Source organism: Phacochoerus africanus, chromosome 3, assembly GCF_016906955.1.
Source record: "Phacochoerus africanus isolate WHEZ1 chromosome 3, ROS_Pafr_v1, whole genome shotgun sequence".
NCBI classification, from domain to species: Eukaryota; Metazoa; Chordata; class Mammalia; order Artiodactyla; family Suidae; genus Phacochoerus; species Phacochoerus africanus.
Window position 1 is genome coordinate 138489167 of NC_062546.1, and position 24353 is coordinate 138513519.

General features: G+C 35.1%; 1 protein-coding gene across 1 annotated transcript in view; it reads right to left on the minus strand.

Annotated features, from left to right (window-relative positions):
* Positions 1-19884, minus strand: part of SCN7A (sodium voltage-gated channel alpha subunit 7) — an 81766-nt gene extending 61882 nt beyond the window's left edge. Inside the window, exons 1-6 of the mRNA XM_047772800.1 lie at positions 19572-19884; positions 6794-7035; positions 3484-3596; positions 3042-3131; positions 1831-1959; positions 286-377 (exon numbers count right to left, since the gene is read on the minus strand). Coding sequence (XP_047628756.1) covers positions 286-377; positions 1831-1959; positions 3042-3131; positions 3484-3596; positions 6794-7035; positions 19572-19581 — 676 coding nt within the window. The 5' untranslated portion in view covers positions 19582-19884. The remainder of the gene's footprint in view (positions 1-285; positions 378-1830; positions 1960-3041; positions 3132-3483; positions 3597-6793; positions 7036-19571) is intronic.
* Positions 19885-24353: the final 4469 nt, after the last annotated feature.

Consider the following 24353-nt stretch of genomic DNA (forward strand, 5'->3'; position numbering starts at 1 on the left):
TAAGGTATAAGAATAAATAAATAAGAAAAATAATATATTTTGATTCAGTTCTACATTTTGTTATAATAAGCATTGAACCCACCTCAAATAAATAACATATGTGATATTTTTTCTTGCCCTTCCAGGAGTAACTGAAATGAGTTTGAATATTGGATCTTTCACTGATTTTAAAGTTGAAACATTGTTCAATGTAGTATTTCTTCAAGCAAAAAAAGGGGTATTGAAATTAACACATGGGAATCCATATAACAAAGTGAAGAAAAAGAACTCAAACCCATTTCTTACCTTGGTTTAAAGAAATAATTTTCAAAATTCTTAAATTTCTTATAATTCCAAATATTGAAATTAAGTTTAAAGATGAATATCTTGTTATATGCCTGTGGAATTAAATTAGAGTCATTTAGAAGTCATATACAGTCTACATTACTTACCTTTGTGTTTTTAAACTATTTAAAATACTTTTAAAACCATATATCTGAACATTACCCTTGCTCTTATTATTCCATTTTGCAAATAGTTTTATTATCATTTTTTAATTTTAATTTTAATTTTATTGGGTATATTTGATTTACAATGCTGTATTAGCTTCAGGTTTATAACAAAGTGAATCATACCTATACATATATATATATATGTTCTTTTTTATAAATAGTTTTATTACTGATTGGAAGACAAAGATTGGCACAGTGCAAAGTATCCGAGTAAATAATAATCTACAAACAAATTATAAGAGCTTATAAAATCTTGACACTATGAGTAGTCAGAATTCCACACCAAATATGCTTACATTATGTTCATAAATATTTTGTAATCTAACTGGTGAAAAGATAGTTAAAAATAAGAAAAACCCATAGGTTTTTTTTTAAGGAATAAAATTAATTTTAAGTATTTAAACTTCTGGTGATAATAATGATGGTGATGATGGTGATAATACCAGAAGGCAGGGTGTAAAGTGGTTAAGTACACAGACTCTATAGCTAGACTGTCTGTAGAAATACAGGCTCCACTATTTCCTAGCTTTGTGATATGCAAAAATTATTTAATCTTTGCCTCAGATTCCTCAAAGCAGCTGGCACATACTAAGGGGTAAGTGTTAGCTAACAGCGATGGCAACAGCAGAAATAATGGTAGTGATAATAGAAGTAGTGGTGATAATATTTCAATGACACCAGCTACTATTTTTTGATTACTTACAACATGAATGACACTATGTTCTTTATAAAGGTTATTTCTTTTTTTAAAAATTGATCCCAAATCTATAAATAGTGTCATTTTCAATTATTTTTAACATGAATTTGATGTCAATGATAATTTCTTTAGGCATAATATAGAGTACACTAAATAGAAGCACTGAAAAAAAATCAATACACATGTAAATTATTAGAATTTAACACATCATTCTAGAAATATGCATGTATGTAAAATATCTTTTTCTGTTATCTAGAATATTTACTGGTCATAAGCAATGCAGGTAAATAAAATGTAGACTGGACAGAGAATCAAACATGCTAGGATACTCTTCTAAGTGTCCAGGAGATTTTTATGGTCACTGGAAATAATCACTTTACATGCAAAAATTCAACTTCTATTCTTTTTGCTTAAGGCAGAAAACAGAGATAATATTCCATTCCTTTCATTTTTCAATGCATATTCAGAGGACTAGTTCAGTTGGAGATGCCCTGAGAGAACTCATAATGGCTATGATTTATGAATTATTCTTTACTCACAGAATTTTTACATGCAGAAACTTTGCCAACTTCAATGTTTTTTTATGAAAAGCATTTGCTTAGCAAGGTATTAAGATGTTTGCAACTTGAAAGAAATACTCACTCAAACAAAGTTACACTGAAATCCAGCCAATTCCATGGATCACCAAAGAAATGAAAAGGTCCTGCCCAGATGCCTCTTGCAATGAGTTTTACAAGTATTTCGAATGTGTAAATTCCAAGCAAAGTATTCCTACAGAAAATGTTTCATATAAACGTTAAAAGTGAGACTAATACTTCGTCTCCTCTGAAATACTATGTCTATATAATTATTTGGCAACAAATCAACCAACCAATCAACTGACAATCATAGGATAGGGCTTTACTGGGACTTCTAACTAAAGTTAGATAAAGATATAGAGTGAGCAGGTAAATAAAATGTAGACTGGACAGAGAATCAAACATGCTAGGATACTCTTCTAAGTGTCCAGGAGATTTTTCTAGTCTAGTATTTGATTATCAATTTTTTCAACAAGTTCTAGCTGAGGGTTATAGTGTTTATATATATTTTAGCAAATGATGAAAATATAAAATATAAAATTTATTCCACATTGGGAATCATACAATAAATAATGGAATGTGAGTATGAAAGAACCAATTTTATATATGCACATACAAGGACTTTTACAGTGAATCAGTACATTTACCTTCCAAAGTCAACTAGTTTTAAGAACAGAATCAAACCTTGAAGAGTAGCATCAAGAAAGCCTTCTTTGGGAGTTCCTATCATGTCTCAGTGGTAACAAAACCAACTAGTATCCATGAAGATGTGGGTCCCATCCCTGGCCCTGCTCAGGGGGTTAAGGATCCAGTGTTGCCATGGGCTCTGGTGTAGGTCACAGACACAGCTTAGATCCTGCATTGCAGTGGCTGTGATATAGGCCGGCAGCAATAGCTCCAATTTGACCCCTAGCCTAGGAACTTCGATATGCTGTGGGTGTGACCCTAAAAAGATAAATAAATAAATAAATAAATAAATCAGTCATGTTAACCTAACATGCTGGGAAATAAAGGCATTTAAAATCCAATTAAGAGTAATGAAGGGGCAAAAAAAGATTAAAATTGATTAGTCAACATATGAATATATTTTTTATTAGGAATATTCATTAATCGTGGAATGTGTGCAAATGTTATATTATATACAATGTATGTCACATGTAAAATACAAATATTAATTTGTACAATGTTATATAATATACAACCTACTGTAACAATGTATAAAATATAAAATGTAGTCATATATGTGGTTATACATAATAAAATTATATAACTTACTGTAATGCTAGCCCCCATTTTGGCATATCAATCATGGACATAAACACACAGTCAATCAGGACGCTAATTAAAATTAGCAGTCGGAAAAAGGTAAGTTACAGTCAAGGAATAATGAATAATAAAAATAACATTGGAAATACATGTTTCTATAATCTATATATGTACACATATGAAATCAAATAGCTTCTTAAATGTCAAAAATATACTATTCATGTTGAAAAACAATGAGGATTAAAATTTGTTAATATTTACTATTGTTGTATGTGCTAGAGAATATATTTTAAATGTATTTTCAAATATGGAACACAGTGTAGTGATAATCAAGATTTCAATATGACCTTAAATGAGATATTAATTCAAAGGAGTAAAAGACTGAAGCGATATTAGAATAGAATAGTTGCATTTGATATTAGCACAGTCAAAAGATCACAGAAAAGGATATGGATGTACCAAAATCTTTATGGCTGTTTTCCTAATTGAATTGAAAGGAGACAATGTACACCAGGTGGCACTGAATCTGAAGATTGTTCTCTTTTTATTTAATACCATGAAAGTCTGTAAGAAGAAAAAAAGAACAAGTGAAATTAGAACTAAGAACTATGATCTCATCAATTATGCAACATATTGTCAATGATGATTTCAGTCATGAAGTCTAACAGTCACACTTCTTATATTTTGATATTATTTTACAGACTGAATCAAACAGAAAGGACTTTTTAAAGCTATTTTTGTTGACATTTAGGCTTATCTGCCACTTTTTTTTTGTCAGTGTTCTAAGAAAACACACATTAATGCTCAAATTTTCCCATGGAACTAATATAATAGGAAGAAATCTATATCTGATGGCTCATGGACTCATGGATATGCATTTAAATATACTAAAATTAAATGAATGTAAAATAAGTTAATTTTATTTTGAAGCAAACAAGATATGGGATTACAGAAGTAAAAATGACCCAATGCATTCAAACATTAAATTAATCATTAGTAATTACCTATAGTATAAAACCCCATTTGTATGTTATTTTTGACATAAACACATCTGGAAAAGAAAGAAATTTATATCATGTAAAACTAATATGTTGAGTTGTAGAAGTATTAAAATAAAAAAATCAGAAACATCTTAAAAGGGAATCATATATCTGCATATATGTGTATATATGTGTGTATAATATAGATGCGGTACAAGTGTATATGTATGTATGTATACTTGTGTGTGTATACAGACACACATATACATAACATACATATGCATTTTATTATATACACATCTTCATTTGGAAAATTCACTTTCGTTGTGTATATAACTATATTACATGCAGTAAACATTATACAGATTTTAATGTTACAGTTTATAATATATAGTCTATAATGCAAGGTAATAAAATATACCAAATATATTACATTTAATATAAAATTATGCAGAGGTGTATATGGTGGCTACATATTGGTATCTATATTTGTGTATATATACAAATATATATTCATTGATATTTTATGAATACATGTTTTAAATAGAAACCAAACAGTGCTATAATTCTCCTCGTGGTACACTTTTACAATATACAATCTGTATATTTTGGTCTGATTGTATTTATCTTCCTTCTTTCCATTTAAATGCCAAGGGAAAATAAATAGGGCCAAATAAATTTGATAATTTAAAATGTCCTTTCCATGTATTTTTCAAAACAATCTCAAACTTCACACAAGATATAGCCAACCAGCTTATGTCATTGTGAAGGAATGAGTAGTTCCAGATATAAAAATTTTCCAATTAATGTTTAAGTGTTGAAATTGTTCATGTAATTTTAGAATTATTCATTTATATGCAATCATTAACAGTAAACCAAATGTAATTCAAATTTTTAATAACTTTGTGTTATTATCCTTAAGGTTTTTGGTTTATTTTACTTTTTTGAAATCTTCAATTTTGTCTTCAATAACAAACCTAGATTTGCCTGTCATATCTGCATACACTACAAAGAACTCAACTTTGCAACTATGCTATAATAGTTACTTCTAAGGTTACTGTGTTATATCAGCTGTTAATGACTTAAAATATAGAAAAAGTGAAAGCAGAGATAACTGAAACGAGGACTAGATTTTCAGTAAAAGGTTCTTAGAATTTTGCAGGTATTTTATTATTTTTAAATTTTTTTGTCTTTTTATGGCTGCACCTGTGGCAAATGGAGATTCCCAAGCTAGGGGTTGAATTGGAGCTGCAGCCACTCGCTTACACCACAGCCACAGCAATGCCAGATCCAAGCCACCTCTGTGAACTACACCACAGCTCATGGCAACACCAGATCCTTAACCCACTGAGCAAGGCCAGGGATCGAACCTGCGTCCTCATGGATGCTAGTCAGATTTGTTTCTGCTGAGCCAAGACAGGAACTCCTCCAGGTATTTTACAATGAATGTTGCATAATGTCCCTGGGGGCTACCAAAGACAATGGAGTGTTCTTGATAATATATACATTTATACTCTAAAATGTTAATACATTTCCACCATGGAAAGTATTTGAAAAAATTATGATTATACAAAATTATCACTTTGCTTCCATCCAGAAATTGATTGAATTCCATTTCACTCATCTGGTAATATCACTGAATGCTCTACAAAAATATCAAATTACATTGTCCATAATGGGGCTAATTCTCATCTCCTCCATATTTGAAATTTTTTTATAGTTATTTCATTTTTGTCAGAAGCACCTCTATTCTTTCAAGCTGGAAACCTTGGTATTATTAGTCAGCTTTCAAATCCTGCTGCTTTCTTCTTTGGCATGTTATCTCTCTCTCTCCCATGAGATACTTCTATGAACCAGGCCTCTTGATTTCAGGCCTGGTTACTCTCTCCTATTTCATTTTTCTGACCCTATTTCTTCCATGCAATAGCAATTTAGAAAAGTTCAGATTAATCTTACTTAAACATTGATTGCATTCATCACTTTGGTATGTTGGCCACCACATTAAAGCCATGTTTTCATCTCCGTTATCTCATTTTGTTTCCCACAATTTGCAACCCAGCTACAGGATTCTAGTTTTATCATCACCCGGTCTCCTTCCTATTCTAGAATTAATCTCTCTCTTGCCTATTTATAGATCTTCTCTTTGCCTTGTAAAAATTTGAAGTATTCTCCAGTAACTCAAATTTCATTTCCTTAGTGAAGACTCTTCCAGCTTTGTCAGTCCACACAGATCTCTGTCTTTTCTAAGTATAATTATTCTTATTTTTATCATTTTGTGATTTTTCTTGGATTGTTCAAATATTTAGTAGGCTCCTCAAGTTATTCTGGGGATAAGATAGGATGTGACTGTCTGAATGAATAAAATTTATAAATAAAATATATATTGGCTTTAATTTCCTAACTACTGGATAAGTTCATCAAGTTGATTAGTGAAACTGCTGTACATATTATAAGATTTTATAGTATAGTTATTTTAATATCAATAACCTTAAGTAGCCAATCATTATGCTCCCATAAAACAAATCATTTACAATAAGGCACAACAGTATAGACTATATTACATACAAGGTAAAGTAACTCCAAACACACTAACCTACCAGGCAAATAATCACTTTTGATAAAAATATCAAATGTGTGTGAAATTTATTATCCACTTTTCTATAATTTAAAACTATCTCTTGATATATTCTTCATTCTTCTTCCATCCTATCTCAGTTACACTTTTTACACATCTGGAATATGAATAAAAATGTGGTCACAATGAGTTTAATTAATCCTTGCCTTTTTATTCCTGTAGTATGGGTCCACATCTTCCAATGGCTCTGATACCATTGCTCGAAGTAGATTTCCATAAACAAATGGAAGCTCTTTTCCAACTTCCAAGTCAATGTTGGGTTTTAAATCTTCTGCTTTGTGTTTTTCACTGTGTTTTTTAGCATTACACTGTTGCATAAGTTCAAGAGATTCTCTGGTGAAGGGGATAAGGCCCTTAAGTTCTGAGGAAGCCATTTCCAATTTTGTACCTGCAATAAAAGTATTTTCTTCAGTTCTGTACAAAAATTGGATATACAAAGAAAAATTTTAAATGATAAAAGCCTAGGATATGAATACAAGAAAACAGCAAGCTGAATAATGCATTCAAAGAAGATTCCTGAGTTTTAAAGAAATCTGAGATATTAATCTTGGTTTTGTTTCAATTAACATTAGACTTAATTTTTAATTTCGTGAATAACTCATTCTACTTTGCTTAGTCATCCACTGAGTCCTCTTTCTTTTACTGAAAACTGTCTTTCAGTTCCTCTCCTGTAGTGAGAGTTCTGAAGTGGTTAGAGATTGTTGGAGGCCCAAATACCATTTCATTCCCAGCTATTTAATCATTGACTAGATTATTCCTTCTCTAAACGGAGGGAAGGCGTTTTCATTGGCCCTGGGCCCCATTCTTCTGTATCTCTTCTTATAGCTCTGATTACTTCCCTTGAGGTACTTTTTCCTTTCAAATTTTAAATTTGATATCCTCTAAAGATCTGTTTTATTCCCCTGTTATATTCATATTTTTGGTAAATACATAGGCAAACACAGAGTTTTAACTACTGTATGTGGTTATTTACCAAGTACATTCCCAAAACACTCTCTTCCCTCAGTCATATGTGATATCACTGATGATAGCAATTTAACAAGTAAAAACAAAATTTGTTTTCCCTTATGACTCATATCCCTCTTTAACCTTCCAGTCATGTAAAAATAAAAACATATGTATAAACCCACTACCTTGAAAACTATTCAGGAAATGTTTCTCTTTGTCATTAATTCCTCTGAAAAAATTACCTTCCATACAATATTTTCCATTAGGTATTTAAATATTATCTATTATTCATATGCCTGCATCAAGGTAGTCATCTTTGTAATTCTGTATCTGGACGGCTCTAGTAATCTTTTTAGGTTTCTCTCAATTCTAGTCTTTATTTCAAGTCATCCTATAGGCCACTCAAATTAGTTTTCATTAAATATAATTTCATGCATCAATTCTCCATTTATGAACTTTGTTCTTTCTTTTCAAATAAAACTATGTTCTTTTGCTGATTTTTTCAGCCCAATTCCTGTCAAAACCTACTCTTTAAGTGATCTTACTCAGTGACAACTGATTTGTTATTCTTTATACATTCCTCTTAACCTTCTTTGTAATTTTGTTATTGCAATTAAGGATAAGAAAATTTGCACTTGATACTATAATACTTTCTGTGTTCATACTTTGTCTCTTACAGTGCTGGCCTTAGCATATTTCTTCTATAATATTTTCCTAAGACAGAAATCACACACCTATACACACACACACACACACATATGCCAACTCAGAATTTTCCACTGCTGGGTAAAATCGAGTTGTTTAATAGTTTAATCCATTAGTTGTTACTAATGGAAATAAAGAAAAAATAAGTTAGTTAATCATAATGCAGTACCAATCATTTAAGAATCAGGCTCCTACTAGCATAATGAAGAGGTGTGTAGGAATTATTTTAATTATACAAATGGCTGGAGTTCCCATCATGGCTCAGTGGTTAATGAATCTGACTAGCATCCATGAGGACACAGGTTCAATCCTTGGCCTTATTCAGTGGGTTAAGGATCTGGCATTGCCATGAGCTATGGTGTAGGTCACAGACACTGCTCGGATGCTGCATTGCTGTGGCTGTGACCTTGGCCGGCAGGTGTAGCTCTGATTCGACCCCTAGCCTGGGAATCTCCATATGCCGTGGGTGAGGCCCTGAAAAACTGAAAAAAAAATTATACAAATTGCAATCTCATAGACATTCAAGGTGAGGACAAATAGTCCATTTCTGCATCCTGAAAAAATAAAAATGGAAAATAATTAGTTGAATAACTCCTTTTGCCTTTCTTGGCATCACAGTATTCTCAGCTTTTGTTTTAGTTTCTATTGCATTTTATCTAAGAAATGGCTTTCCCCAATACTTACTTACTTTGGAATTAGACCTACTTGCAAATTCTAAATTGTTATTAACATTCTTAGAAGTTTCAGTTAAACTACTTTAATATCCTTGAACCTGTCAATTGTAAAATTGGGATTCTGACTTATGTTAAATAAGGATAAAATAAAAACCATGGGTGAAAATGCCTAGTACCATGATTGGCACATAATAGGTTTAAAGTAAACATAATTTTTAAATTGATATGATTCATGCATTAGAATGATTGGCCAAATCCAAAAGAATAGTAATACAATAGAAATACAATAAGGTTTTGAAATTTGCATCAAAACAACTCATCTGCAGAAGTGCACTGGTATGTTTTTGCATCAGAGAAAACTGCAACAGGAGTTTACTTAATAGTAATTGCAATATCAATGAATACTGATGTGTGTCTGCCAGAAAAGCTAATATAATCTTTATTTGTATTGAAGGAAGATAGAGGAGGTAGTTTTTCTCTCTTCTGCTGTATTCCATGACCACAACCAAAGGGAATGTATATAAACTGGAGGGTCTTCAAGTGGGATCAGAATGTTGCTAAAATTCAATTCATGCCATCTATAAACCAGTTAAGAGAATGTATTAGCTGAAGCAGAAAAGACTGAAGTAGAACATCATTGTTTCCAAGTATCTGAATGATTCTCCTATAGAAGGGAAATCAGACTTAAGTATTATTTAAAAAAATAAGATGAATTAGGAGCAATGAGCTGAAGCCAGAACAGATTTTGCTCAAGATAATAAAGCTATTTCTAAACAGCTGTTGAAAAATGTAATAGGTTGATTTGGACATTAATTCTTCCCTGTGACAGTGTGGAAGCATGGACTTGTTAACAGTAGGAAAGAAAATTTAAATGGGTCCAAATATTGATTGATTGTGAACTTAACAGTTTTAGAACTTTCTAGTATTAAAATCTTTGAAATGAATTTTCACAGAGTATCACATGATCTAAAAGTCTGGGCTGAAAGTTAGCCAAAATAAATGTATGCAGCACTGAATTAGCAAAATCAGAAGCATTTTGACATCTACCTTTTCATGTTACAGTAAATGCAGTCTTTTATATTTTTAGCGATCCATTCTAAATGCTAAAAAATTATTGTTTGTGTGTGTGAAGAATGTTGTCCTTAAAACAGATACTAAAGGGAGGCTTCAACTTATTGCAAAGATATTGCCATTAATGAAAATATTTTTGGACATCATCTATTAAAACCTCAAAATTTAATTTGCCAGCCAGTCTTCTTATTTTATAGTTCATATATAATCTTCTATTTCTTTCCATATTACTTTGTACCACAATAATCTTTGATTCCTCAGTCTGCCATCTATAAGCTATGAGACCTTAAGAAGATAGCCGGAGTAAACATGGAACTCCGCAGGTCTCTCACAGGGTCATACAGACCATATGCAGAAAGTCTTCACAATAGTACTAACTTTGTCAGTGCTAATTATCTCTCCCAACCCAGTTCATTATCTCGGAAGATTTCTTTCATCATGATTTTGATGTTGAATGAAACTACTCTGGTTGTTGACTAGGTGAATGAACGGATAGTGATCACTGTCTCCTGTGCTATGACAAAGAAATGCAAGCACTTAATCAAATAAAACTGGCCTGCATTGATTTTTAGATGGCTGAGTGCAGATTGTAAATTATTAATCATTAAATCATAATTCAGCAAAAGCATTTCTATGGGGAATTTGTGAAATATGGTCCAGGCACTATGCTTTTTGGTGAGTGATCTTAATACAGCACTAATGCCTGAAAAATATAGGAAGAGTAATAGTTAGTCCATCCATTAGCTTGCCTTTCTAAAAAACTGAATAGCTAAAATAAGATTTTGGCAAGAATTATATCAAAGTCAACTTGTGTTTGGACTCTAACACCTTTCAGTTGTACTAATATTTTATACTGTTGATTTAAGTACAAGCCATTTCTCTTGGACATTAGATGGAGTAGCAATACCAGTATCAGTATGGAGAAAAGAGGTGCATTTTTATAGAAAAAATTCTCCTAAAAATAAATTTTAAGCATTTGAACATGAGCAGATAGTTACTGTAACATTTATGGCAATTATCACTATAGCTAAACTTGCTGAGTGACTACTATTTTGAGGCACTGGGCCAGATGTTTCTGATTCTATTCCCTCATATTTTCACATATTATCTTTGTGATCACCATTTTACAAATGAGGGAACACTGATGAGTTTCATGACTTTTCTAACATTATACAGCTAGATAAGCAGTGAAGATAGCTGCTAACCCCAGGTGTGTCTAAATCTAAATTTGGGTACCTATAAACTTCATTGCAAAAGTGCTTATAAGCTGTAAACTTTTAAGACAAGTAAAAAAATTGATACCTCAGTAAGGCTACTTTAGAGAGATCTAAAAACCAATAGGCTCACTGGGATAACTTGGTTCACTGAGCAGCTGACAGGTTGAGGTAAGGTGGGATTGTCTAGAAATTTTCCTTATGCAAATTTTGTCAGAGTCAAATATTTTGTAAAATTTTGTAATTAATGTATAGTGGACATTAATTTGGAGGTAGGAAGTGCTACCTAGCATGGTGATCGTCTACATAGATTAAGGGAATTTCCTATTGTATGAATCATGGTGGAGACTTTCTGCAATAGGAGTGGAAAGGACCAGAAAATGACTTTTCCAGGATCTCATGGATCTAAGAAAGTGACATTCATATCCAAATAAATTTAGATGGCTCAATGATTCAAATAAAAATAAAATTTAAAAAACACCAAACAATGAAACTTATAAAAGAAAGCAATAGTAGATATTTTTATAGTAATTTAAAATGAAAGTCTAGTTTTAATGAGGTGTTACCTAGGATATGAGGAAATAAAGCATTCTAATAAACTTTTTTGTAATGTTAAATTGGTTCAACTTTTCTAGGAAGTAATTTGATACTAGTAAATTAAAATGTATACACCTTATCCTAGCAATTTGAGCAACAGGAATTTACCTCATGGGTACACTCAAACCAATTTATATGCATGAGATTGTTCTGCAGTGAGACTGGATTTTCCTGGACCTTCATTGCTTCCCAGCTTCTGAATGATGGAACAATGCTCATAGATTGACAAAACATGCCCCAAATCTGTGACCAGATGGCAGAGCTCTGAGTCAGTTGTTATCTAAGGGCAACCATAAACCTCCAGCACCTAGTCTGGTTCTGGGTTAGCTTCAATGGTCACAAAACCTTCAACAATATACCAGACTCTGGGAAGCTGACTAGATGTGATAATGTCAAATCTGCAGTTCATGAATCCTGGGGCCTCTGAGAGGATAGAGTGGGGAAGAGAATGGTGGCCTCTGATCAGCACCCTGGTATTGAGAGCTGTAGGGAAAGAAAATCCTCTCAGTGTAGCTGTCCTGAATCATATCAACTCACAACTGCATATTAGAAATCTCCTGGTGCTAATACTGAAGTAGGAGCCAGCAGGCCAACCCAGACAATTTCAGAGAATCTTGGTCTGAGGTCTTTTGGGATAAATCTAATGCAGCCTGCTAGACAGAAAGATTCCTTTGGCTGATAGCCAAGCTTCATCCACATTTATAAATCAAGCAGAGACAGTTAGTTTCTTTGGTTGTTTTTTTCTTGTCTGATATTCTAAGTATGAGAGATGAGGCTTATACCAGAATTGCCGAGGCAAATACCTGCTTTAGAATATCACTCTTCTAGAAGTACCCCATGCTTTTCTCTTTTCTGGGCACATTCTCTCCCTCAGCTCTTCCTTATTCTCTGGTTGCCTGTTTGGCAATGACCTGACAAGATGTTGCCATTCTACCACAAAGCTTCTGGTGCAAAACAGTTCTAAAGATTGAAAATAAAAAAAAAAAAAAAAGAACTGGGACATCCACCTTATTCCATTGTCCCAGTTTCCTCCAAAATAACAAATCTACCTTTTTTCTTCCACTTTTTCCTTTTGTCTCCAACCCATTCAATATCATATTTAAGTAGCATGACCAGAAGTCACAGGGTTCTGGGGACAGTTTGGGTTTATGCTTGTTGCTGAGAACTAATTATTAAAAGCATTCTCTTTCCTTTTCAAAAGCATCTGAGGCACTCAATCAGTGAGCCAATGCTCGGCCTCTCTGTAGAATAGTTCCCATGGAAGGGGCTGTGTGGATAGATAGCACTTTCTATTAGCAACTGCAGGTGCATCTTCTTAGAGATAATGAAGGTCAGGGAAGAAAGGGGATTTCAGAAGTCAATTTCTTTCCTCTCTCTCCAGTTTCCACTTCTTACTGCTTCCCTCTTCTCTCAGTTTGATTCTCAGAGCCCAGCCTGCCAGTAACAGAGTCAAGCTGTGAAGACAGATTTTGTACATGTAGGAGGAGGTGACTGCCCAGAGTGGTAACAACCTCCTCACTTTCATTTTTTCCCACCTAGGGAATTAAAACTATAGAATCTAAGTAATCAACCTATATGTTTTTTGGGAAGCTAAAATTGATCCTAGGTGTGAGAAACAGATGCTAGAGTACCTTTGCCAAAGAGAATTATGAAATGTCCTACTCCATAACAGATAATACGTATTTACATATTTTCTTAATGCATTATCAAAAGATTTAGGGTAGCTTACAAAGGTGTAGGACCATACAGTAAAGTATAAATTAAGAAAAGTGAAGCAAAAAAAAATAGGACAGTGAATCCATAAATTAAGGGTAACTTAGAAAAAGGTCAATTTCACTCTGGCATGAAATAGGAAATAAAGGGTAAAATGACTTCTCAGTTTCTAAATTATTTTGAAACAATTATGCTCTCTATCAGATATGGACAATGCAAAAGGCCTCTGGCACCAATTACATTCACATAACTATATAAAAAAAAGAAGTAATGATAGCAATGACAAGGCTGATAAACATATGAACTTGGGACTAAAAGGTTCTGCATGCATAAGGGAAGGAGACAGAGTTCATGTGATGATTAATGGAATCATATTGTTGAGAATGTAGGAACCACACTTACTTTAGTGAAATGACCTATTTAGATCATATTTTTGTTCACTGGGGCCTCTTGACTGCACTTCATAGATATATTATGGCTTATATTTCATTATTCCCATGTCCTAGGATGACTTACAACTAAATTCTCTGATGCAAAGCCTTTCCCTTGACTGCTCTCTATCATTTTTTTCTTCTCCAGGGTTTAGAATTCAAATGATATTAAGTGCATTGCTTTTTTTCTTGTGGAGGATACAAAAATATTATCTTGTCTTTTAGGAAACATAAAGGAAGATGATTGAAGCTCATGAAATTTTGAAAGATATGGATAAGAAGAAAACAATCAATACTTTTAACAGTAAAGCTCTAGAGATACAATCGAGACTCTTCTCAATGGATGCAATCTTTGGCAGGCCAAGATATAGAAGTAATGGGTCAGCTTTCACAGTTCAGGTGAGAGTGAAAATAAATGCATTTTGTTCTGAAGGATTGCTTGAAAATACTTCCTAAAATAAAGCTGCAGGAACTCTTTCACCCAGCAATTAAATTGACTATGAATATTTTCCCGAAGTTTAATGTCATGTTTGCAGAGATGCTAATCACAACACATTTTAAATTTCAAATACCAGAAAAAAAAAATCAAAGTATCCAACCTAAGGAGCTAACATCATCAATTCTAGTGTGCTGCTATCATGGAATACTAGTTAGTAATAATGAATGAGTCAGATATGTCTGTGTTCATATGGAGAGATTCCCCAATTACATCATTTAGTGAAAAACATGTTGAAAACAGCTTATACTGCATTCAGAGAACAGCTCTGAATAAAATGTTTTATGAGGATTATATAGACAGTGGCACATATGTGAGCACATGCCACATTGTTTTCTCTCTGAAAGGAAGTAAACTGCTATAGCTATGAAGAGGGACTAAAAAGGTGCTAGAAGGTTATGTTGCTTTCTGGTTAGTATTTCTATACTACTTGAACATAATTTACCATGCATATGTATTACCAAAATCGAGAAATGGAAAGTTTACACACTGAAAGCTTGGGAATAAAGGACAGATTGACCTGAATAACACCAATCCACCTGGAATTTTGCAGCTGTTTGTTCCCTTTGACCAACCTACCTGGTTTTCTGGCTTTTGGATTATTTTTCACTTTAGCTTTGATTATCTGACTCCTACACTTTTACTTCCTTCTGGCATACAGTTTATCTTACCTGGCTAAATTGACTTTTTTTCCTTTGTCCCTGGGCCTGGCTTCTGCCTGCAGCTGTGTTCTGCAACCAGGTCAGCCTATTTTGGCTTCAATATATCCCCTTAATTCTCAGCTCAACTCTCTCACTCCGACAACTTCAACCAAAACATTCCTAGAATATTTCATCTTGCTGAGGAAAACTGTAAATGCGTAATTTTCTCAAAGACATACGTACGCATTGTCATTTTGTTTTTATTTGATTTCTTTATAATTTTGTATTCAAGGTACTTTTTTGGATTCAAAAACTAGGAAGACAGCCTTGTAAATAAACAAGTATCAGAAAAGATCCAAAGGGACACATGATGTCTTTCCCCAAATAAATGTTCTCCTTTGAGAACTGAACTCCTCCCAAACTTTAACTCCAGTGATGGTGATGGTTCATTAAAATAATCAGGAGCTGAGGACTTTGCAAGTGTCATTCTTCCAGGGAAGAGGAGTTCATGTCACACATTCGAGAGTAGTATGACTTACACTGAAGAGAACCCTGGACAAGGGTGTCATGTGACAAGATCTTAGCACCTGGTCTCCTTTCACAGTCATTTAGAAGAATGAGCTCAAGGAAAGGTCAGTGGATGTTTGAATGCCTTGAGGGGATGCAGGACAGCAAGTGTCTGTGGGAGATGAAGTCTCACCATGGTGAGTCATTAGCACTGGCAATGGAGGCAGGGAAGGGTTCCAGGAACATGAAGGAAAGCTGACTGGGTTTTAACTATGCCCCCTTGAGCTTCTCTATGGCAATCTCATGGTTCACTAGCAGGGTCCCTTGTTTCTATGGATATGATAATAACTTCCAAGCTGTGCCTATCCAGTATACCAAAACAAGCATGTTGGAGAAAGGCTAGTATTTTTCCAGAACAACCTGTTCTTGTGACCCTAGACAGTCAGACATTTGACCAGAAGAATCTGGCCATAAGCCATTTAATTTATTCTTGCCCCTGCTAGAATAATACAAAGAAGAGCTTGTTATGCATGTAATTTCTATACTCATCAGTCTCGTCAGTAATTCTGAGACCTTTTGGCCTATGGTTTTAGATCACTGAGTCTGTGGTACAGAAAATTAAAATTTTTTTTTCCAGAACTAGCACATTCACTGGAACCCTAGAACCCTTTTAGAACTGGCTTAGAGCCCTGATCCTGATCACTCTGAAAGAGTTGGTATGCTTTTCTAGGATCTACTCATACCCCTGAAACTATTCTAGCTTTTCAAATGTGGAATCAAATACACAGACACCAGCTCCTTCTCAAATTTGAGAACGGTTAGAGAGGAGCCTTGAAACATATTAGGGTGAGTCCAGATATGCACCAGAGCCAAACAGCGTATAATTATGTTCTTAGAGCATTCAGCCTCTGGGAGAACTCATAAAGTGAAAGGCTTGGATGGGAAGCCTCACTCTGGCATTTATAGCAGAAGGGAAAGTATATTCCACTCAACACCATACATTTAACCAGAGCCTATGGCCCCCAAATCTGCATCCTCTCATGTTCTAGTATAAAACCAAATACCCTGGACTTTCAAAAGCAAAATTTCCCTGGGTGGGACCCTAGCTTCAGTATTTTTGTCAAGCTCCTGCTTGATGCTGATAGAGACAGTTGGCACCTGGCTAGCACCACAATCAAAACTGTCCACAGAACTGGCTGTCCTCAATCAGCAGCAAGCTGTGCCATTTGAGTCAGAAATTCTATGTATACAACAGGGATCCTTGTTAGCCAGACAAATGGGGGTTCCCCATCAGTGCTGAGTATAACCAGAAGCCTGGTTTATAAATAGCAACAAATGAACAAATACATGCAAATCAGGATCCCAGCTGGGTGACACAATCTGCTAAAAAACATCCTTAGAAGCCTTCTGATGAAAACTTTCTCTTCAGCCTTAAAGGTTCCCTTTTTCAGTTTTGCAGAGGTGAGACCTTACTTACATGGCTTTGATTATTTCACACTAATAGATAAGAAGGGGACCAACTCAGGGAAAAATGAAATCTGTATATACAAGTTAGTGTCCTATGATGGTGGGTGACTGCATTGCTGATAGCTAGCTATTCAGGGTGGGCAGAGTTTACAGATACCCTTTCACAACGGGCCAATCATGATATGGTTAGTGGAAACAGGGGACCAGACTCCCAGGAAGAAAGAATGTCTCTTTTATGCTAATATCTCCAACCATGAGCTTTCAAGAAAGAGTCTATGGTGGTAGGTTTAGGTTATGGGTCAGTTTCTGAGTACCCTTGCTGTGTTACAGATTGTTATCATGAGATCCAGGGCTGGGGCATATTAGGATATTTCTTCCCTAAGTGAGGGGATGAGCACAATACTGTTGTTTCCATTTTCAGTGTGCTTTAAGACATGTATTCATCCTAACTGGGCAAAATTAGTGGGAGTGTAAATCAACTACCCTCCCAGAACCTCTCCCACAGAAGGCTGAGACAGTATGTCTGGCTCAGGTGCTTAGCTCTACATCCCCCTCTCCAGGGTAGACTGATAACACAGCAACAGATCCTGGGGCTTACCCTTGTCATTTCAAATCTATTGGTTCCTCTTTCTGAATCTATACTCAATTTCAAGTTTTTCTCCTATTGTTTTAAACACATTGGTGGTTAAAAAAAAAGGAGCTCACCATATCTCTCCCTCAGTGCAGAATTTTAATAAATCCCAGCAGTCATGGGTAGTGCGTTTATGCCTAAACTTCAATTTCTCCTATGCTAATTGGTGGATCAAATAAATTCAGTGATATCCAATATACTGCATGGTTTCATACCAAGAAAGTAAGAGCATATATCTAAAACAAAATTTAAAACTAAAAAGAGGAATAGGGTAAAGTATATTTTGAGAATATTCAATTTTGTGACGATGGAAGCTCACAGGTTAGAATACACTTTGAACTGTACTGGCTTTGAACTTCATTTCCTCTAGTGCATTCTAGTGAGGGCTGTCAAAGCCCTTTTACTCTTATTTTGAACTGGACTTTAAATAAGAGCTACAGAGTGAAGTGGATAAAAAATGCAGCACAATTTCTTAGATAAGCAACAGTTACATATGGTATTACTTTCACAAACTCCTTCATGTAATATCTGTCATTTTCTCCTTATCAGGATATGTAAGTTTTTGTGTGTAATTTACAAATAAGAAAAATAAAGTTTAATAAAAAATGAAACAACTTCAATTTCACAAGAGCAAAAATCAATTTTTATCATTCTAAGTTGAAGGTCTTCTTCATTGGACTTTCAGTGCATCATTTATTAGCCCATAACCTCATCAAATTATTACTCGAGGGCTTTATCTTCTTTACCTGTAAAACTAGAGGCTGGATTATAGAAACTTTACTTAGGGTTTAGTCACAGCAGGTTTGGTGCTCAACATTCTTTATTACCAGACCTAGCTTCCTTCTATTTTGCTATAAACTACTCTCCTGAATGATAGCCAGGAATAAAAATATCCACAAAAATCATCAGCCAAACTCCTTCCCTTTTCAAGAGATTTTTCTGGCCAATAGAGACACTTGACTCTATCATTTCCATTAACAAAAGGAGTCCATCAATGTGTCATTCCACATGTAGTCATCATTTGTTCTGCTTACATGGATAGCTTAAGTATTGGAAAGTAACATATAACCAGAGTCACAATGTACACTTCACCATCACCTTTAAAAGAAAATGGATTAGCAATGAGATCTTGCTGTGTAGCACTGAGAACTATGTCTAGTCACTTATGATGGAAAATGATAATGTGAGAATGAAGAATTTATACATGTGTGTGTAACTGGGTCACCATGCTGTACAGTAGAAAAAAATAATGTATTGGGGAAAGAAAAGAAAACCTTCAGAAGGTATGCATATTAGAGAGCTAATAAATGAGAAAAAATAAACCCTATTGATCCAAACAATACCAAAATGTTTAAATGACTGGGAATGTCACTTCCCATCACATCTATGCCTCTAATTTTATCCTGTCGATTCTTACATGAAAAACATCAATTTTGAAATCACTAAGTTACTTGGAGTAAGAGATAAGATTCCTTAGAAGTATACTCCATTCTGTATAAGCTTTTATTCCTTCTGTTTTTTCATTATATCATGAAATCTAAAAGTCATATAGGGTTTCAAGAAACACTAACAGAGCATCTTGGTTTCAGACGCTTACCTGGTGGGATGAGAAAATTGACCACACATACATACATGCAGTGCATAGCAAACATTCACAGACCACTGCTGCTCTGAAGTAGCTCTCTTAATTCAGGTCCAGAATCTTAATCTCCTACTGAGGACCCTAATGATGTATATGATAAGGTGGGGCAAGCAGTCTGAAAGGCTGGCAGCAGATGTCACCTATCACCATCCTAGGACTGGGCACTCAGCAAGAAAAAGGCACTTACTTGCTACCATGTGAAAGGTCTCCACCAGCACCTAAGGAAAGCCCCTGAAAAGCCACGCTTCTTGAACCCCTTTCTCTTCCTGGGCTTCTCTTTCTTCCAGGATCTCCGGTTTGCTGAGTTCTGGTTGCTTAGGAGGTGATGAGAGGCTGGCGTCTGCCCTCACCAGCCATTCAGGTCATGACAGTTCAGCAGTAAACGGACCTTACTAAATTGTCAGCTAGAAAGAGTCGCTGGGGCGGCAGTCCAGCCGCTGACCCAGAGATCCCTCCTGACCAGATGCACAGTGGAACAGCACCGCTGGCTGGAAGCTGTTTATGAGTCCTTCCTACTCCTCCCTCCTTTCTCCCTACCACTCCACCCTCTCCTCCCCCTCATGCCCAGGCTGGTGCCGGACTTCTGTCTTCAGATCTGGCGTGGGCGGGGTGATGTTGCCAGAAATGGTCAGCTTGAGGCTGCTGCTGCTGCTGCTGCTGGAAAACAGCAGCTGCAGTGGGTGTCCCCTCTAACAGATGTCGGGAAGAGAGGGGAGGGGGAGGAGCAGGGTGGGTGAGGAGAGGGAGGAGGAAGAGGGCTGCAAAGGCACCAAGAAATGGAGAATAGAGGAAGAGCAGGGGTGCAGTTGGGAGGTGGGGGAAGAGACTGAACAGAAGGGACAGGACAGGGAGAGGAGGAGAAGGTGGCAGTAAACTCGAATCTTTACCTCTAGTTGCTTGCTCTCTTTCCTTGCCTAGCTGCCCTCAAAAAGCCTGTTTGAGGCACTTGACAGCCTGTAACATTCAAATCTGGACATTGCTGTAGGTGTGTGTGTGTGTGTGTGTGTGTAGCTGTGTGTAGGGGTGTGTGTGTGTAGGTGTTTAGGAAAGAATGAGTTGGAGCTACCTTAGCTTCTCACTCTAGATTTATTTCCCATTCTGCTGATTGGAGACATAAGGACGGAGGAACATTTATGCAACAGCTTAGTTTGGGTGTGCAAGAAGGAAGTGTTAGACCTCTTTCCCAAAGGAAGTTTGGAAAATGCTGCTGCATTATAGAACATTCATTTTATAACGCAATCTTGTTAAAAAATGATGAAGTTTCCTTAAAAATATGATTCTTACAACACATCTTAGATAATAGAAATGAGGAAAAGAGAAAAGAAATTATGTATATTTTTAAGAGCCTCACATTTTATATTTAAAGGCACTGAGCAAAAAAATAAACTGGAACTAAGCTAATATTAGTTCTATGCAAACCATGTCAGAAACAGCATGCTTCATCCATGATTCATAGAAAAGGCCTTGTTACCTGTATGTTGTTTGAGAAAAATTTGTTGAATTTAAATTTATTTTGTTTTATACATTTGCTATGAAAAAATCTCAAATATATACAAAAATACAAAGAAAGTATAATAAACTTCCATGTACTTATCATTCAGCCTCAACTATTGTCAACACGTGGCCAATTTTGTTTTATCATTACCTACCCTCTCACTTTGGATTAATTTAAAAGTAGTCCAGGAGTTCCCGTCATGGCTCAGTGGTTAACAAATCCAACTAGGAACCATGAGGTTGTGGGTTCGATCCCTGCCCTTGCTCAGTGGGTTAAGGATCCAGCGTTGCTGTGAGCTGTGGTGTAGGTTGCAGACGTGGCTCGGATCCCGCCTTGCTGTTCTGGCATAGGCTGGTGGCTACAGCTCTGATTAGACCCCTAGCCTGGGAACCTCCATATGCCACGGGTGCAGCCCTAGAAAAGACAAAAATAAATAAATAAATAAATAAAAGTAGTCCAGATATTGTATCATTTTATCCACAAATACATCAGCATGTTTCTGAATGATAAAGACTTGTAAAAAATACAACCCAATACAGTTATCATACCTAAAAATTAACAATTATTATTTTGTAGTCAAACACCTGCTTTATTTATATTTTTATTTTTTTTAAAGTATAGTTGATTTATAATGCTGAGCCAATTTCTGCTGTATAGCAAAGTGACTCAATCATACACATACATACATTCTTTTTAAAATATTATTTTCCATTACGTTTTTTCCCAGGAGATTGGATATAGCTCCCTGTGCTATACAGTAGGACCTATGGTTTATCCACTCTAAATGTAATAGTTTGCGTTTACTAACTCCAAACTCCCAATCCATCCCACTCCCTCCCCTCTCCCCCTTGGCAACCACAAGTCTGTTCTCTAGGTCTGTGAGTCTGTTTCTGTTTTGTAGATAGGTTCCTTTGTGTTATATTTTAGATTCCACATAGAAGTGATATAATACCATATTTGTCTTTCTCTTTCTGACTTACTTCACTTAGTATGATAATCTCTAGTTGCATGCATGTTGCTGCAAAAGGCCTTATTTCATTCTTTTTTATGGCTGAGTAGTATTCCATTGTGTACATTTACCTCCTCTTAATCCATTCATGTTGATGGACATTATGTTGTTTCTTTGTCTTAGCTATTGTGAATAGTGTGAATATCAACACAGGGGTACATGTATATTTTTAAATTATAGGATGTCCAGATATATACCCAGGCGTGGGATTGCTGGATCATATAGTAGTTCTATTTTTAGTTCTCTGAGGACCTCTATACTGTTTTTCATAGAGGTTGCACCAATTTACATTCCAACCAAAAGTGTAAGAGGGTTCCCTTTTCTCCATACCCCCTCCAGAATTTGTTATTTGTAGACTTACTAATGATGGCCATTCTGAACACTGTGAGGTGGTATCTTGTTATAGATTTTTTTTTTAAATAAATTTTATTGGAGTATAGTTGACCTAGAAAGTTGTGTTAGTTTCAACTGTACCACAAAATAAATCAGTTATACATATACATATATCCATTCTTTTTGATTCTTTTCCCATATAGATTATTACATACTATTGAGTAGATTACCTTGTACTATACAGTAGGTCCTTGTTACTTATTTTATATGTAGCAGTGAATATATGTCAATACAAACCCTCTAATTTACTTTTCCCACCCCACATTTCCTCTTTGGTAAATGTAAGATGTGGTGATATATACAATGGAATATTACTCAGTCATAAAAAAAGAATGAAATAATCCCATTTGCAGCTACGTGAATGGACCGAGAAATGATCACACTGATTGATGCAGTTCTGATTAGCATTCCTTTTTTTTTTTTTTTCCTAGGGCTGCTTCTGTGGCATATGGAGGTTCTCAGGCTAGGGGTCCAATCAGAGCTGTAGCTGCTGGCCTATGCCAGAACCACAGCAATGCGGGATCCGAGCCACATCTGCGACCCACACCACAGCTCATGGCAATGCTGGATCCTTAACCCACTGAGCAAGGCCAGGGATTGAACCTGCAACCTCATGGTTCCTAGTCAGATTCCTTAACCACTGTGCCATGACAGGAACTCCAAGCATTCCTTTAATCATTAGCAATGTTGAGCATTTTCTCATGTGCCTACTGGCCATCTGTATGTCTTCTTTGGAGAAATGTCTAGGTTTTCTGCCCATTTTTCAATTGGGTTGTTGTTTTTTTGTTGTTGGGTTGTTATGTAAATATATATATATATATTCTGGAGATGAAACATTTGTCAGACGCACTGTTTGCAATTGTTTTCTCCCATTCGGTAGTTGTTTTTTTTTTTTTTTTTTTTTAATGGTTTCCTTTGCTGTGCTAAAAGCTTGTAAGTTTGATTAGGTCACATTTGTTTATTTTTATTTCTATTGTCTTGGGAGACTAATCTAAGGAAATATTTGTACAGTTTATGTCAGAGAATGTTTTGTCTATGTTCTCTTCTAGGAGTTTGATGGTGTCTTGTCTTATACGTGTCTTTAATGCACTTTGAGTTTATTTTTGTTCATGGTGTGAGGGTGTGTTCTAGTTTCACTGATTTACATGCAACTGTCCAGTTTTCACAGCACCACTTGCTGAAGAGACTTGCCTTTTTCCCATTTTATATTCTTGCCTCCTTTGTCAAAGATCAATTGACTGCAGATGTCTGGGTTTATTTCTGGGCTTTCTCTTCTGTTCCATTGATTCATATGTCTGTTTTTGTATCAGTACCAGATTGCCTTGATTACTATAGCTTTTTAATATTGTCTGAAATCTGGGAGAGCTTTGCCTTCTGTGTTGTTTTTTCCCTCAGGATTGCTTTGGCAATTCTGTGTCTTTAATGGTTCCATATAAATTTTAGGATTATTTGTTCTAGTTCTATGAAAAATGTCAGGGGTAATTTTATAGGGATTGCATTAAATCTATAATTGCTTTGGGTAGTATGGGCATTTTAATAATATTAATTCATTCGGTCCAGGAGCATAGGATATCTTTCCATTTTTTTGAATCCGCTATAATTTCCCTGATTAATCTTTTATAGTTCTCAGCATATGTCTTTCACCTCTTTGGTCTGGTTTATTCTTAGGCGGTTTTTTTTTTTTTTTTGGTGTGACTTTAAAAATTATTGTATTTTTATATCCCCTTTCTCATATTTCATTGTGATTATACAAAAATGCAGCTGATTTCTAAATGTTCATATTGTATCTTGCTACTTGGCTGAATTTGTTGATCAGTTCAAGCAGTTTTTGTGTGAAGTCATTAGAGTTTTCTAAACATAGTATCATATCATCTTCATAGAGTGACAATTTTACCTCTTCTCTTACAATTTGGATACCATTTCTTTCTTTTTATTTTTTTAATTTTTGTCTGATTGCTGTGGCTACTACTTCCACTACTATGTTGAATAAGAGTAGTGAGAATGGGCAATATTTATCTTGTTGCAGATTTTAGAAGGGAGGTTTTCAGCTTTTCTCTGTTGAATATGATACT